Genomic DNA, 15,367 nt, shown 5'->3' with positions numbered 1-15,367 from the left:
ATATGAGAAACCTTTAAGGATTTCAAGCTTTTTGCTTATTTTCGAGAGGCAGTTACTTATGCAAAATTAAGAGACCCAGGCACTGTAGAGCTGCCGCTGAATATCAGGTTAAAGCGCATCACCACATGTGATTAAATCTATTCTTCCAGGCAATATTGCTTACTGGGTAGGGCACTGGACTTAACTCAGGAGAGTTCAATTCCTGGCTCTGCTACTAGCTTACTGTGCCATCACGGGCAAGTCACTTCCTTCCCTGTGCGCCAGTTTCCCCATCTGTGAAATGGGAATATTAATAGCGATCTCCCTAGTAAAGCACTTTGAGATCTATGGATGCAGAGTGCTAGGTATTATCATCAACATCATGAACGCTGTCAAGATTAACCCTTTTAAAAACAAGACCTTTTACTTTTCCTATTTAACCTTTAGACTTCTAAAAATAGAAATCGGATTTTTAAAATCCAATTTATTTATATTTTAGGCTCTTTACTTTTTGTATTATACTTTGTTTAGACAATAAAATTAGACTGGTCAGTTCCACTTCATTGCTGGTTAGTTCCTCTTTCCAGTTCTCACATACCTTCTGCTCAGTTTGGGTTCACTGTGAATCCTGACTGCACAGTGATGGAATATTTAAATGCAAGTAACACAACAAAATCCTTGAATTTTGCTTGTGTCCTATTCTCCTATAGATTTTATCCTTTTAACAAAATGTTGGGCCTAAATTCCTTATCACTCATCATTTATATAGAACTTTTTAAGTCCAAAGTACATTACAAGCATTCATTAGTCTGCAGCTCTTTGTGGTATTAGGATAATTAGTCCCATTTATACATATAAAACGAAGGGTGAAGTGGTTTACTAAAGGCCACAGAAGAGATCACTTCCATAGCAAGCAATGGATCCCATATGTTCCTGGCTCACAGTCCTCTGTTCAGATGATTCTCTTATTTGACAGTAGCCCTTTAATATCCTTCCCCCAAACAGCCTCCTTATTGAATCTGCCACAGAAAAATGTCACCACTGATTCAGAGGATTCATTTTGCCCTTATTTTAAGTTAGGATTAAAAACTGAACCACCTCAATTCATCCCACTCCATGTAACCACTGCTTTACTGGGCCGAGATCCATATTAACTCCTTTATTGGAAACTGCCAAATATGTGCTTTTATGAAACCATCTGAATGTTTTGCCCCAAAGTCAGTCAGCAGCCCTGATCACATGTAGAATATGCAGGGAGAATAACAGGCATCAAAAGGGCAAAGAGGAGTTTTCTCCATTATTTCCTTCTGACCAATTAAGTCCCTTTCTTTGCTTTTCCTTGGATCACTAAAAGCAGCAGTTGGGCTTTCAGTGAGCCATACCATGGCTACCACCAAAGGCTTTACTCACCACTGCAGAATGGTTACAAGGAAGTAATTCATCAGCATTTGTGAAGCTACTGGAGATCACAGAATGGAAGGTGCTATAAAAGCAAAGAGTACTGTTGTTCTACAACACAAGGGGGTTTACAACCTTTTTCTCATTCACTGCTGGATGCCCTAATAAAGTGGCATCAGAAGAGTTATATGTATGGGGTAGAGGTACAAAAAGGGATAACTGGCAAAAGGCAACTGGGCAATTCTTGAGACAGAGTAGAAGGCAGGGACAAACTAAGCACTGCAGTCAATGTACACACATGAAAGCTGTGCTATAGAATCTCCCAAATTCACACCAATCCATTTTGCAGATCAGGCAACACCCCAGTAGATATTTTGGCGACCCGAAAGTGTCCTCTTTCAACCCAAGGGTGATTGCCATAGCTGACAGAGTCCTGGGCATTTCCACAACAGATACATTAGTCATACACAGATCCAGAGTTTGAAATAATGAGGAGTTACTGTAACGCCATGTCAGGAATCAGGAGACACAAGCAAACGATAGGAGCAGCAGAGAGCTTTAGGTGGCTACTGTGCTGGAATAAAGAGGAATTCTCCTACGGTCATTAACTGCAATGCTTTACTGAGAGCCAGTGTGTGCTGAACAGGAGATAATTCTTCACCACTTAATAAAGCCAGTATCAGTGAAAAAGACATTCCCTTTTGCTCTGATGCAGATGGAGAAGTGAGCATAGCTAACAGCATCCCCAGCCAGGTTGGGAAGCATCTTTTATGTTAATATAATCTCCGCGGCCAGGAACAGAGAGGTCTCCATCACCCATGGACGACGACATCATCTTTTCAATAAGGACTCTAGGAAACAACATACATGATGTAACAAGCAGCAAGAGACTACACCTCTACAGTCTGGTACACAACTGGATATAGCCACCATTCCTGTGGGAGCACCAGCACCCACCAGGACAGAGCTGGCTGCTGTGGACTTAAAGGGACAATACTAGGTAATACAAATTAGAGCTCTCAATCCAATTTCCTGGGGGCAAGTGTCCCCAGCACAAACCACCATCAGGGACACTAGCTGGCTCATATGCTGGCAGCATCAGTAGAGAGGCCAGTGACTGAAAGAACCATGGAGACTGAAGTACCCTCCCCACCTCTGGAGGTGAGCCCCTCCTGTTCCGGATCAAGGCACAGCCACAGGCTTCGATGGGGAAGTCTGCGTTTTCCTACCATAGCCATTATGAGAGCAGAGTGCTCTGGTGCCCAGGAATGAGAAACCAACACTTTTTCATAAGCCCTAGGAAAAGTAAAAGGGCCAAGTTCTCCGCTGGGATAACTCTCCACTGAAGGATAACTGTGTTACAAACAGATGTCCAGTCTCTTACACCCCGCTCCCATTCTCCCAATAGAGAACGACAGATGAAAAATATCTATTGTATTTTGTTAAACCCTGCATTTCCCAATGCCGGTCACAGCTTAAACATGGGCACAATAACTTTTGACCTTTCCAGCTGCAGTTTCCCTTTAGACTAACGTGCACATTACTGCTGCTATATGATAAATGCCAACAGTGTGCTCTGTTCCTTAAGAGGTTAACCCTTTAGAGCAGTGATTCTCAGACCTCAGTGGTTCAGGAGCCAACTTAGCGATCGACATTACCCCAAAGAGCAACAGTTGCGTGAATTCATGGTTTCATTTACTATTTTTAGATAATTCTCAGAGCAAAATGACTAACCAAATATTATGTTATCAACTACAATTGGTTAACAACATAGTAAAAACATCCTGATTGGATAATAACTTTGATTCGTTAATAATTAAATCACATGATGTTTTAATATCATATGCTGCAAGGAACCGCAAGAGACACATTAAAGAGCCACTTGCGGCCTCTGAGCCTCAATCTGAATATCCCTGCTTTAGAAGCACTCTAGAAGCCATCATACCTACCTCATAGACTCATTAATATTCTTGTTTTCCTTGACAGATGTTTCAGTCCAGCCAGAGAAACCGTTCTCTTTGCTGAACCGATCAATCTCTTCCCTGGCCACTGCCCATGGGGAAAGGTCGCACTGTAAAAAAAAAGAGTCGGTCACTTTAAAAGGAGTCCTTTTATTTATTTATTTTAAACAAAAGATAGCATGGAGTGCCAACCCTTCCCATCCTTGAGAGCATGATCGGATAGGGGTTCCTAGTGGGATAACGTAACAGCCAATATGTTTATCTGGTTTGAGAGTAATCTGGCACAAGCATGCATGTGCTGGAGATCTGTCCAGATTGAGACAGCAAGCAGTGGGGAAGAGAAATGTTTTCACTCATCCAGGCTAGGTAATGCTCTGTCTACATCAAGAAAATTCACATCAACCTAACTACACTCATGCAGTTACACTGATGCTAACATAGAGAAGTAAGGTGCAGTGCATCTCCATTAGGGGTTTGCACTGGCACAGTTACACTGATTTAGTTGCACTGGTGCAGATTTCCTTAGTGTAGACAGAGCCTGCTTTCTTTAAACTCTGCTACCAGGAGGAGGTGTTCTCCCCAACGAGAAGGAGAAGGACTGTATAACATGCTGTCCCCTTTATCATGCTTTTGATAATCAGCTCTTAGCTAATCTTGAATTTTAGACCTTATCACTCAAACTAGACAAGCCTCACCAATCTGGACCTTGAAGGGGCCTCAGAGCCGATATCAGCACATAGAAGGGACACCCCTGTAGCCACAGAAGATTGGGGTTTTTTAAATACAAGAGAAATAAATCATTAAACAAAGCAGCAGCAAGCAATTTGAACAATGAAACTTGACACTGTGCAGCAATATACAGATGGCATCTCTCTCAGCAAGGAAAGTATCGGGTCACCCATATAGGTGACCTCGTTAAAATACTAACCCTTTCCCTGCCCTGCCATACATATTCATCCTAATCTGGGGCAAATTAAAGATCTATGTGGAGAGAAAAGCTTTGCAACCCTCTGAAAGCCGCCACGCTCTGGTTCTGATCACGGAGCAGAAGGAGCAGATTCCAGACACGGAGCCCTCCTGGGAGAACTCTCTGCTGCTGGTTCTGAAAGTGACACCTGGCAATCTAAACTGGTGCTGCCCGTGGGGCAAGACACAGCAGCCATCTGACAGCGCACAGCAAACCACACTCCCATGGAGGATGAGGAAGCAACTCAGAATATTAGGCATCGGCCAAAGCTCTGTCTATATAAGGCTCGCACTGACATTGACTAACCAACCTCAAAGAGTTTTATTAAGTCCGACTGATTCTGTTTCAACACAGAACTCTGCCAAAGAGACCCTTTTTAAGCTCAGTTTATAAATCACATTCTAGCCTAAGTGGCAAGTGAGGCTAGAGCCCAGTCTAAACACGATATGGCTCCATCCACAATGGACAGCCCACCCATATTTAAGTGTTAGCCTGAACTGGTTTCCGAGTGCTTTTCAAGATGGTTTTGCAAACAGTCCAAGCCCCCAGCATGGGTATGATCTGAAACTCTGCTCACAAAAGGACATAACAATCCGTCCCTTCTGACGGATCTTCAATGAACCATTTTGCTGACTCACCAATTCCACAAGGAGAATCATGGAAACTAGGTGTGGAAGGTGCTCAGATACTATGGTGATGGATGGCAGTATAAACCCCAAGGAGAGGGGTGTCTATTAGATCCCATTCAATCTATCCTTCCTGTCAATGCAGGACTGTCTCCTCAAACACATTCTCCAGCATTTAGCCCAGGCTAGAAAAAATAACTCAAAGTTGTAAACAAAGTGGAACCGGGAAACCAGTCACAAATCAGACCAGAGGGAGGAAATCTAGCTATGCAGAGGCTGATCCTGCACACACATCAGGAAGAAAAAGCTCATACAGGACTAACCAATCTGTCTGGATGATTTCCACCTCACAAGCTTATCTAATACCTACCTAAACACAAGTGGTTTGGGAGGAATTTGAAGAAACTCCCAGCTGTGCCCCACTTTCTCTTCACTCTTCCCTGTACCCAAATTGTTCCTGGGATCAATTATCTCAGAGGGGAAGGAAAAAAAAAAAAAAAGATGCCACTTTCAATCTAGAGGTATGTCTGCACTGCAAGTGAAAGGGTGGTTGTAGAGCAAGCAGGTATACCCATACTAGCTTTAATTTATCTTGCACTGATAACAATAATAGTGAAGATGCAGTGGATGGGTGTTAGCATGGGCAACCAACCAGAGTACAAGGCAGCTGGGAACCCTAGATATGTACTCTGGTTGCTAGCCCATGCCGCTGCATCTTCACTGCTACTGTTACCTGCGCTAGATAAATCAAATGCCCGTGTTATAATCACACCTTCCTGGACAGTACAGACATACCGTAGGAGCCAGTACTGTCCGAACGTCTGCCCAGCCAAGGAACGACCAGGTCTCCTGAACTGATCCACCTTCCTCAAAACTTTACAAGCTAAGTAAAAATGGTACCAGGTAAGGAGCAGCACTGTCCTGGCTCAGCATTTTAATCACAAGATCCTTGCCAGATAAAGGTGAATGACCAGGAAAGCGATTAGCGAGACCACAAGATATGTAACAGCTCTGGCGAAGTGTAGTGGAGAAGGCCATCTTCCTCACTTCAGTTTAAACCCCCTTTCCTCAAACACACATACACCCAAGGTCCATCTAGACTTGCTCACCTTATTAGCTAGCAGCAAGCAGGGCACCGGGCTTCCATCTGGCAGCGTGAGCTTGCTGTCCAAATCCAGCTTCCACTTCCGGCTGTTGCCAAATGAGCTGAAGTTAGTGACATCAAACATTATAACGCAGGCTGATGCCTCTCTATAGTACAGCCGGGTCATGGATGTGAAGCGTTCCTGCCCTGCAGGGGCGGAGAGGGAGAGAAGAGGGGAAAGATTTTTTTTTAAAGACTGCCTTTTTGGATTGGTCCATGCTGAGGATTTGCCCCAGTTGCAGCCAGCTAGGGCCAGCCACCTCACACTGTGCCTCCAAGTACCCCTCTGAAGAAGGAAGTATCACTATCCCCATTTTAGAGATGAGGAAATTGGGGTACGGAGACCAGTGTCTTGCCCATGCAATCCAGCAGCGTAGATGATATTAGAGCTTAGAAGTTCCTCCCCCCATCACCAATGTGCTCAAGTCACACGTCTCCCAAGCCTCTGTTTTCCAACCACTTTCCTCTCACTGTCATTTTCGTGGCCATTTAAGCTCATCTCATTTCCCACCTGCAGCTTTACCCCATCCATGGTGAAGCCTCGCTAACAGCAGCAATACTTGGTCTAAACACAGCTGTTCGGAGGGTTCTAGTCACAGGGATTTTTTTCCAAAGTTGTGCAAGCACAACAGTGCTCTAGGCTATGTGCTGTATACATCTTGTAATGTTATGAGCACTGTTCTCAGAAAATAACCTATCCATGTTAGTTAGAGGAACTACTAGGACCCTGGTAACTACGCAGCTGGTGCGGTACAGTTTTAACCACCGGGTGAACAAGCACTTAGGACCTCGCTATGCCAACAAAACGACTGTAGGTATGTCAACAGTACCACTTACGTCGATAAAATTTGTGTCGCTCAAGGGTGTGAATAAGCCATTCCCCCGAGCAACATAATTTACACCGACTTAAGTGCTGGTGTGGACCGTGCTACGTCAGCAGGAGAGTTTCTTCCACTGACCATAGCTCCCGCCACTCGTTGGGGTGGATTAATTAAGGTGACGAGAGAGCTCTCCCGTCAGCTTAGAGCGGCTCCACTGGAGAGTTGACAGCAGCACAGCTGCACTGGTACAGCTACATTGGTGTAAGCCCTCTAGGTAGCCACAGTCTGTGTTTAAGCAGTGCCCCGCCTTGTAGACAGGACCAAACGAGGAACCATTCCTGTTACATGCTTCACTAACACAACTGAAACGGGACTTGATCAAATCGACACAGGCAAACCATTATATACCACGAGGTGGATGATGATTGTGTTGTAACAACACAGCACTGAAGATTTGGTAGCACTTACAGGCTCTTATGCTGGCAAGGGGTTAGCAATAATACACTCTCTACTTACCTCTCAACTGCTATCTTCCCTGTGTGCCTTTTAGACTGTAAGCACAGCAGGGCAGGGACTGGCAGTATCTGAGCGTCTTGTACAGCCCTGAGCACATTGCTGGGGGGTTAAACAACAATGCAGCAGCCATTAGTCCCACAAACCATAAATGGCTTCTTGGGTTTTCAGCTGACATCTGCATGCTGATGCGATTGGCACAAACTTCTCCTTTTTTAGTTATTAGATTGATGCCTGTGACACTCACACACACACACACACACACACACACACACGGAAATACTGAAACAGGATAAAGCCACAGCTAGGAGTTTCACTCAGTCCCACAGTTCCATGCTCCAACCCCGTACCCTGCCCGTGCCGTCCGCCCCCCCCCCCCCCCAACACTGCTCCGTCTCCTTTCTTTTTTGATGCTAAACTTTGATAGTGCTGGAAGCTGAGTTCTTCTGGTTCTCTTCAGCGGCAGATGCAGTTGCAATGAAAGTTTTCTCCATCCCACTGTTTCCCAAACAAACAATATGCCTCATCCCAACCCAGACCCACCACCTCCAGGGCCTGTAGGGGAATCCTGTTTCCATGAGCACTTGATTGCTGGCCTCCCCATCTCTAATATGGACACTTATTCTCTAGGAAACCACTACTCTTTTCACACAGGCCACCAAACAGCCATCAGATGGTAACTTTCAGGGCCCATTTTTTCTCTCATAGCAGTGGGAGTTTCTCCATTCCCTCAGGGCTAGATCAGGAGTATCAGCACTCTACTCATGGCAACCAGCCCGTGCTGTATTCAGACAAGGGACCTAGGGAGATAAAACGCTCCATCCTGATACACATCACCTTCCCTCTCTCCCCATTCAGTCTGTGTTCCCCTAAAAGAGTGGAAAGCATGCTGTGGAATGTATCAATCCACGCTGATGTGTTCTCTCTAGACTAGCTACATGATTCACCATTTAATCACCACTGGGAAAAAAAAAAAAAAAAACTAAACCATATGCCACAAAACAGAATCTTTGTTTTTGCCAACCCAAAATAAAGTCGTTGGGTTTTTTAAGGGTCTTTTGCTGAAGAAGAAAAAAAAGTCAAACAAGTTGGACACTTGGAAACTCTGTCTCGACTGACTCCAGCAGCTTGTCTGAGCTCACCTGCGATGTCCCATAGCTGAAGTCGCACAGTCTCGGATTCTGACCACTGTACCACCTTCAGAGCAAAATCCACTGCAAGGCCCCAAAGAGAAAGGAAATCTGATTAGGGATTATGTAAAACCATTGTGCGTTTCCCCCACCCATTTGTATCAGTGGTTACAGACATCTTGCTTTACAACTGATGGATGCTTTAGTAGCAATGGCAATTGGTAGTGGACCGTAACATGAATGCCACACTTGACTTTTCTCCTTCTACACCCTGCTTTCATTTACTCTTTTCCTGGGCAGAGCCAACCCCATGTCCATCCTGCTCCCTCTGCTGTCAGTGTATCACGCAGGCTATAGCTTTGTCTATATCAACATTTTGTGGGAAGTTCCTGCCATTGCAGCTCCACCAGCACTGGCTGCAGCAGGAGCACTAGCAGTGAAAAAGCACTCGGATTTTCACTGCCATGTTGTTCATAGCCACTTTGAGCAGGGTTATTAAGCTTATTACAACACAACACAACGGTAGAGACCCCCGTGCCTTCAGTACTATAGCACTCCCACTTGCTAGCACTGCTGTGACTGATCAGGTGCAAGATATGCCCCAAACTGTGGCACAGAATGCAGCCATCCTGTCCTTTAGGAAAGAGGCAAACAAGGTGGGATTAGTTCGCTGTTGGACTAACTCTGCTCCTGCCAAAGCCAGCACTGACTTCAACAGGATCATTATTCGGGCCACCACTAACATTTGTGAAAATCCTACCCAAAGCTTTTGATTTGCAGAATGGGACTCAAAACCCCACTTGCAAGTCTCATGCTCAACTAGCAATGCTGGGCAAGCACCATGGCTTGAGACTGTAAGCTCTTTTGGGGCAGAGAGCACCTTTTTGTTCTGTTTGTACAGCGCCTACCACAATGGGGTCCTGGGCCATGGCTAGGGTTCTTTGGCGCTACAGTAGAGGAAATAATATCAATATCATCAAAGGAAAATTAAATTCACAGGGAGAGTTCTGAAGAATAAGCCCTCTCCAGCACCTAATCTTGAGAAATAACAATGTAAACTTAAAAAAAAATATATACAGGTAATCTTATTACACACAGAGCTTTACAGGAGACCTCCCCTCCCCAATCACCTGGATTTACTTTTCATTTCAGTCATGTATATTTGGATTGCACACTTTGTGCCCTTGATACACAGTTTCAATGGCAGGCAGAACTAATCAGTTCATTTTGATTAGGGGCCAATATACACAATGGGGATAGTTTGAAATGAAAGGTCAGCCTTGCTAATCTTGCCTTTTTAAAAAATTATTGATCCTAGATCAAAACTGAAGAAAATGGCAAACAGCTATGTTTAATACTCTTTTAATAAAGCAAAATGTATCAATGCATTAAAAATAAGCATGGCCGTCTGTCAGAAGCTCACGCTGGTTCTTCAGAAATGCCCAAGAATGTACAAAATTAGCCAATTTTTTGTTTTGTTTTTACTTGTCTCCATTTTGTGCTGCCTGAAACAATTCAGAGGTGTTTTTTTGTTATTTGGGGCGCAGTTTTTCCTTTCACACACAACCTCCCCACTCCAAACCAAACCAATCCCAACAAGTGCCCAGTGAGCATAAATACACACACCTGACCTACATTTCTCAGGAGTGACACAAATCCGATAGGCTGCAATCCAAAGGAAGGCTGTCCAGTTGAGCTAATATCTAGTTCAGGGGTTCTGAAACTTTCTGAAGCTAGGGATTCATTTTCTAATGATTGAGGACACAGAGAGAAAATGCATCCCCCCGCTGCTGCAAACGATCAAAGTTGTATGTAAGTGCCCATTTTACAAGGCCAAATCCAGGCACTTTGTACATCACGGCCTCAGTGGGGTGCAGTTTGAGAACCTCTGACTGAGTTCTTCATCTTGGATTCTCCAGCAGAGAGATTAAAGTAAGCGTGTGCTTTGAAAAAGAGGAAAAGCACCAACACTGACCTCCATTATTCTGTCCCACTTGGACATTGTTTGGATGGAGCCTTAGTGCTGCCTCCTTCACTTGGCCTGTTATTCAACCCTGCCATGTTAGCGCTTATAGCTGTGCTGGACGATGTTTTCTAACACAGGATTGCTTTCACACGCTATTAAGGTCCTGTATGCAAAAAAGTCAACTGTGTTGCAAGTCTCTGTTATGATGCGCTTGTCCCCAAGACAATTAACACACAGTTCCATTTTAGTGTAAGTCTATACTTAAATGTTTAGTAGTGATTTAACAATGTTACATAACACAGCCTTAAATTCTAGCATAAATGGGACACAGACATTTGCATCATGGAACAAATATTTGGGTTGCATCTACATCACGCTTTACAACTAACTGAGTTAATTAACACATGGTACCATCACTAAAAATTCAAGGACCCACTTAACCTTTGAAGTGTCAAATACTCTTAACTGCGTTCTCCAATCGTGCTAACCTTGTGCTCACTCAAAATCTCTCCTCTGAGGAATTCAGGATGAAAGTCTACTGCGATCCTGTCTACATGGGAGCTACCTGTGTATCCCAGTTTGCTAAAATGTGTTCAAAGTATGGATACCGTTCTTGACACAGGTCTTCCAACCTGGCCATAACTAGCATGGTTTCATTGCACACAGAAATTTAGTTTCCGATAGAGTGGCTTCAACTATGTTATAAACTAGGGAACAAGGCCAAGGCCAAGCATTAACCATGGCACAGAACTAAGGCCACGTCTACACTACCCGCCGGATCAGTGGGTAGTGATCAATCTATCAGGGATCGATTTATCGCATCTAGTGTAGACGCAATAAATCGGTCCCCGATCTCTCTGCCGTCAACTCCGGAACTCCACCAGGGCGAGAGGCGGAAGCGGAGTCGATGGGGGAGCGGCTGCCGTCGATCCCGCGCCGCGAGGACGCGAAGTAAGCGATTCTAAGTCGATCTAAGATACGCAACTTCAGCTACGAGAATAGCGTAGCTGAAGTCGATGTATCTTAGATCGATTTCCCCCTCCCCAACCCTCAGTGTAGCCCAGGCCTAAGATGTCGTCACTGGGTCCTCCAACACAGCTGATTCTACAGTGGAGATAGGACCTCAAACTATTGCCTAGCAGCGTTAAGAAGTTGTAACATACAAACAAACCTGCTAGCGAGTGTAGCAGCCATGCTGCTAGGACGGCCATTTAAACAATATTCCTTTCCACCACGGGCAACAAGCCCATAATGATTAAAGGTGCCTTGGAAAACGTATTCCAAAGCAGTTCCCATACCCAACCACCAACCGTAGCCGGTGCTCCCAGCATAGAGAGGGCCTTAAAGAGAAGCTGGCTTCAGGTTAATTGGGCAGTTTGTAATGATCAGAGGCCTCAAAGTTAGACCGCATCAGGATGTGTTTGTGCTCAAGTGGCTAGAGTCAGGCTGCCCAGATCCTTTCCTGTAAGATCAGAAAAATTACTAGCCCATCTGTCAACAGGGGCCTAATTAAATAACAGGTGTAAAGCAACATGAGGTCCTCAGTTGTATGATCCTGCAGGAAATGCAAAATATTATACCTTCAGGCTAAAAAGTGCTCCTTTTGTTGAGTTACTTCAGGTTTTTACTGCTGGAGGGTATAGGAGAAACAATTTTCACATCTCAGTCTGTGAGCAAAGGACCCTCAATAAGTAAGAATAATACAGTATATTTCTACAACAGCTTTCATCTTAAAATGACCCCAGAGCACTTTACAAACACAAGATAAATTTCAGAGTAGCAGCCGTGTTAGTGTGTATTCGCAAAAAGAAAAGGAGTACTTGTGGCACCTTAGAGACTAACAAATTTATTAGAGCATAAGCTTTCGTGAGCTACAGCTCACTTCACTCACTGTAGCTCACGAAAGCTTATGCTCTAATAAATTTGTTAGTCTCTAAGGTGCCACAAGTACTCCTTTTCTTTTTACAAGATAAATTATGGCCTACGTTTTCAAGAGTGACTAGTGATTCTGGGAGCCCAGTATAAAAGGACCTAATTTTCAGAAAGTCCCAGGCATCCACCCTCTAACAATCTGGTCTCTTTGCATCCAAAATCTCTTTTGAAAATTTAGTCCACAAAGTAGATACAGTGATCTCTTCAACCAGCACTGAAACGCTGGCACTTCTGGGGTGGAACAGGGAACACAACAGCTATTTAATGGCACAACAACAACACTATGCCACAGTGGTTCACTCGTATAGTAAGTGCTAAGCTGCAACCATCCTAATTTCCCCCTTTATGCCAATAGTAATTCCTTCCACACATCAGTCCTTCATTAGACCAGTCCATTACAAACTCCCGGCCTTCTCATGAAGGAGATAGCTCACAAAAATCCTTGCTGACAAACATGCAATGGTAAAAGATGTCTGAGGTATTCTCCTTTCCGATAGCTGTCGCCCACTACCATCTTTCTGGGAATCAAATCCTGCAGTTCTTGCTCAGGTCAAACTCCCCCTGACATCAACAGGAGTTTTGCCAGATATATACTGCAGAATTTGCCCCAATAAGATACTACTGATGGGAAGGTAATGGAAGCCCTAGCAAGGAAAGAAAAGTCACACAAAGGACTTTAACTACAAACCAGCATGTTGTAATAAGCTTAATAATACTTCACAGTGGCACAGTGCTTCCAACTTTCAAAGCAGTGCAGAAACGTTATAATTTAGCAAATGACAACGCAATCCACAGAAAAATATAGCAAGAGGAGAGGGAAATACACATCCCCAGCTGGGAAAATATTCCACATTTAGAGACACTGAACATATAGTTTAGAACAGAGTGGAGCAGTATTTGAAAGTTTTGCTGATTTCCCTTTTACAAATAGATCGCTGCATGCAGCTATCTTTTGATGATCACTCACCTCCCACGGTGGATTTGTAGTGCTTGTTGAAGCTGTCGTTGGCATATCGCTGCACCAGCGACGTCTTCCCAACCGTAGCATCTCCAACAATCAGAACTTTAAACATATGGTCATTGTGCCCCATTTTTATACCAACTAAAGACAACCACCCTCTCTTTATTATTCAAGCATCTTTAGTCTAATCTGAGCACATGTAACTCATGTGGGTGAGGGAGCCAAGAACCATTTTCTCCTGTGGAAAACTCACAGAAGTGGACACACATGTGCTAGCCAAAGTTTGTAAATACTTATTTCCCCTCTCACAGACATGATCTGCTCTACACAACACACGCAGACAGAGTGGTCTAGTTTCTGTACAACTTTCTGCTCTTCCCTGCAAATACAGTGTTTTATACAGAATGCCCCTCACTTAGAAAGAAGGGCATACCATTACCTAGCTACAGTACATAACTTTCTGCTTCCTCCTGCAGACACGGCCTTCTCTGTACCGCTCAGAGAGACAGAATTAGCTTCTTAATAACTTCTGCTCCCTCTTGCAGACGCACACCCCTCTGGTTGGCTTGCAGTGAAAGCAAGTTAAAAAATGACTAGTCCCAAAGAAGGATTATCCACAGGATGAAAGAGAATAACATAAAATAAATCAACAGCCAAACCCCAGAAGGTTTCCTGGCATTTCAACCTTCATGCAGTTGTACTGGAGGAACAGCTAAGTCCTGCCACACTCATCACACAGGTTGGGGGGAAAAGTCTTCCCCACACTCCGTAATGGTTGTTTCCTCTGCTTACTACTAGGGCTGATGGAGGTAAAGACCTAACCCTGCTTCCGCCTAGCGGGGCAGAGCAAAGGCTGCTCCTCCTTCAGCAGCCACCAGCCCCTTGGCCAGCTGCTGTCATGTGAGAAGGCCAGGTGGCTGCACTAGCTCCGCCCCACCAAGAAAACTGCATTACCCATCAGGCACCGGGGAGAAAAGTGAGACAGAGAGAGGAGTCTGTGGGCGCAGGGGCTGGTGGGAAGTGTAGTCTGTAGGGAGGAGAAGCGGGACCACTGTCTATTCTTAAAGGGACACGCTGTGATTTTTGTAAAGCTACTTTTCCCTCTCTCTCTCTACTGTTGGATCAATGCCCTTTTAAGTAAAAGAGCTGCCCCTACACAGGATTACATTTAGGACATTTAACCAGCACTATGCGTGGTGCAGAAATAGACTTTGCAGGCAGAGAGGCAGGACTCCTGGGTTCTAGTTCCATCTCTGAAAGGCAGTGTAGCCTATAGGTAGAGCAATGGGGGCGGGGGGGCAAGACTCATGAGATCTAATCTCACCTCTGTTGCTCCCTTGCTGTAGCCTAGGGGATAGTGCATGGGATGGACTCAGGACTCCTGCATTCTTTTTCCTGACTTGCCACTGGCCTGCTGAGTGCCCTTGGACAAGCCACTTCCCTGCCCCGTGCCTCAGTTTCACCATCTGTAAAAAGGGGATAATGACACTGATCATCTTTGTAAAGTGCTTTGAGATCTACTGATGAAAAGGTCTATCTAATAGGCATTGATTGTTGTTTAATGATTTTTTCATTCAAGAAGTCCTTTGTGTGACTTCCCTTTCCTCGCCAAAATTCATTTATTCCACAAAGGCATGATCATGTACCTCCACCCCACCCAATGAATTTTTTTATTTCAGTTATTGACATTTTTAAAACTTTGATTTTTCAACTTTTTTATCATTGAAATTTCAAATATAAAAAAAGGATGAATTTATCACACACCCCTCATCCCCAAAAAAGTCACCCTGCTTCTCTTCCGATTTGCTATCTGGTCAAAATTTTCTGAATTTTGATGAATAAATGTTTGGTTCAAATTTTGACCAAAAAAGGTAGATTACCCAATTTCGTTCCCATATTTTCTAGTTGTTTCTATTAATTAATGGGCTCCTATAAAATGATATCTTCAGCCCATGTATCACATGTCTGA

At 44.3% G+C, this 15,367-nt stretch overlaps 1 protein-coding gene across 1 annotated transcript; it reads right to left on the bottom strand.

Moving 5' to 3' along the window:
* Window positions 1–43: 43 nt before the first annotated feature.
* Window positions 44–14,338, bottom strand: RAB29 (RAB29, member RAS oncogene family). Its single transcript, XM_038380193.2, has 5 exons — window positions 13,405–14,338; window positions 8,552–8,623; window positions 6,041–6,222; window positions 3,327–3,448; window positions 44–2,228 (listed from the first exon to the last, which is right to left on the bottom strand). The coding sequence occupies exons 1-5, from the start codon at window positions 13,526–13,528 to the stop codon at window positions 2,111–2,113; spliced, it is 618 nt and encodes a 205-aa protein (XP_038236121.1). The 5' UTR covers window positions 13,529–14,338; the 3' UTR covers window positions 44–2,110.
* Window positions 14,339–15,367: the final 1,029 nt, after the last annotated feature.

The sequence above is a fragment of the Dermochelys coriacea genome, chromosome 21 (genome assembly GCF_009764565.3).
Source record: "Dermochelys coriacea isolate rDerCor1 chromosome 21, rDerCor1.pri.v4, whole genome shotgun sequence".
NCBI lineage: Eukaryota > Metazoa > Chordata > Testudines > Dermochelyidae > Dermochelys > Dermochelys coriacea.
This window is presented reverse-complemented; position numbering and strand designations above follow the sequence as displayed.

Coding starts and splice junctions, on each gene's coding strand:
- RAB29 (XM_038380193.2), bottom strand. CDS start 13,528: ATGGGGCACAATGACCATATGTTTAAAGTTCTGATTGTTGGAGATGCT. Junction 3,449..6,040: donor GCTTGCTGCTAGCTAATAAG/GTGAGCAAGTCT, acceptor TTTTTTTTACAG/TGCGACCTTTCCCCATGGGC. Junction 2,229..3,326: donor AATATTAATGAGTCTATGAG/GTAGGTATGATG, acceptor GTTGTTTCCTAG/AGTCCTTATTGAAAAGATGA.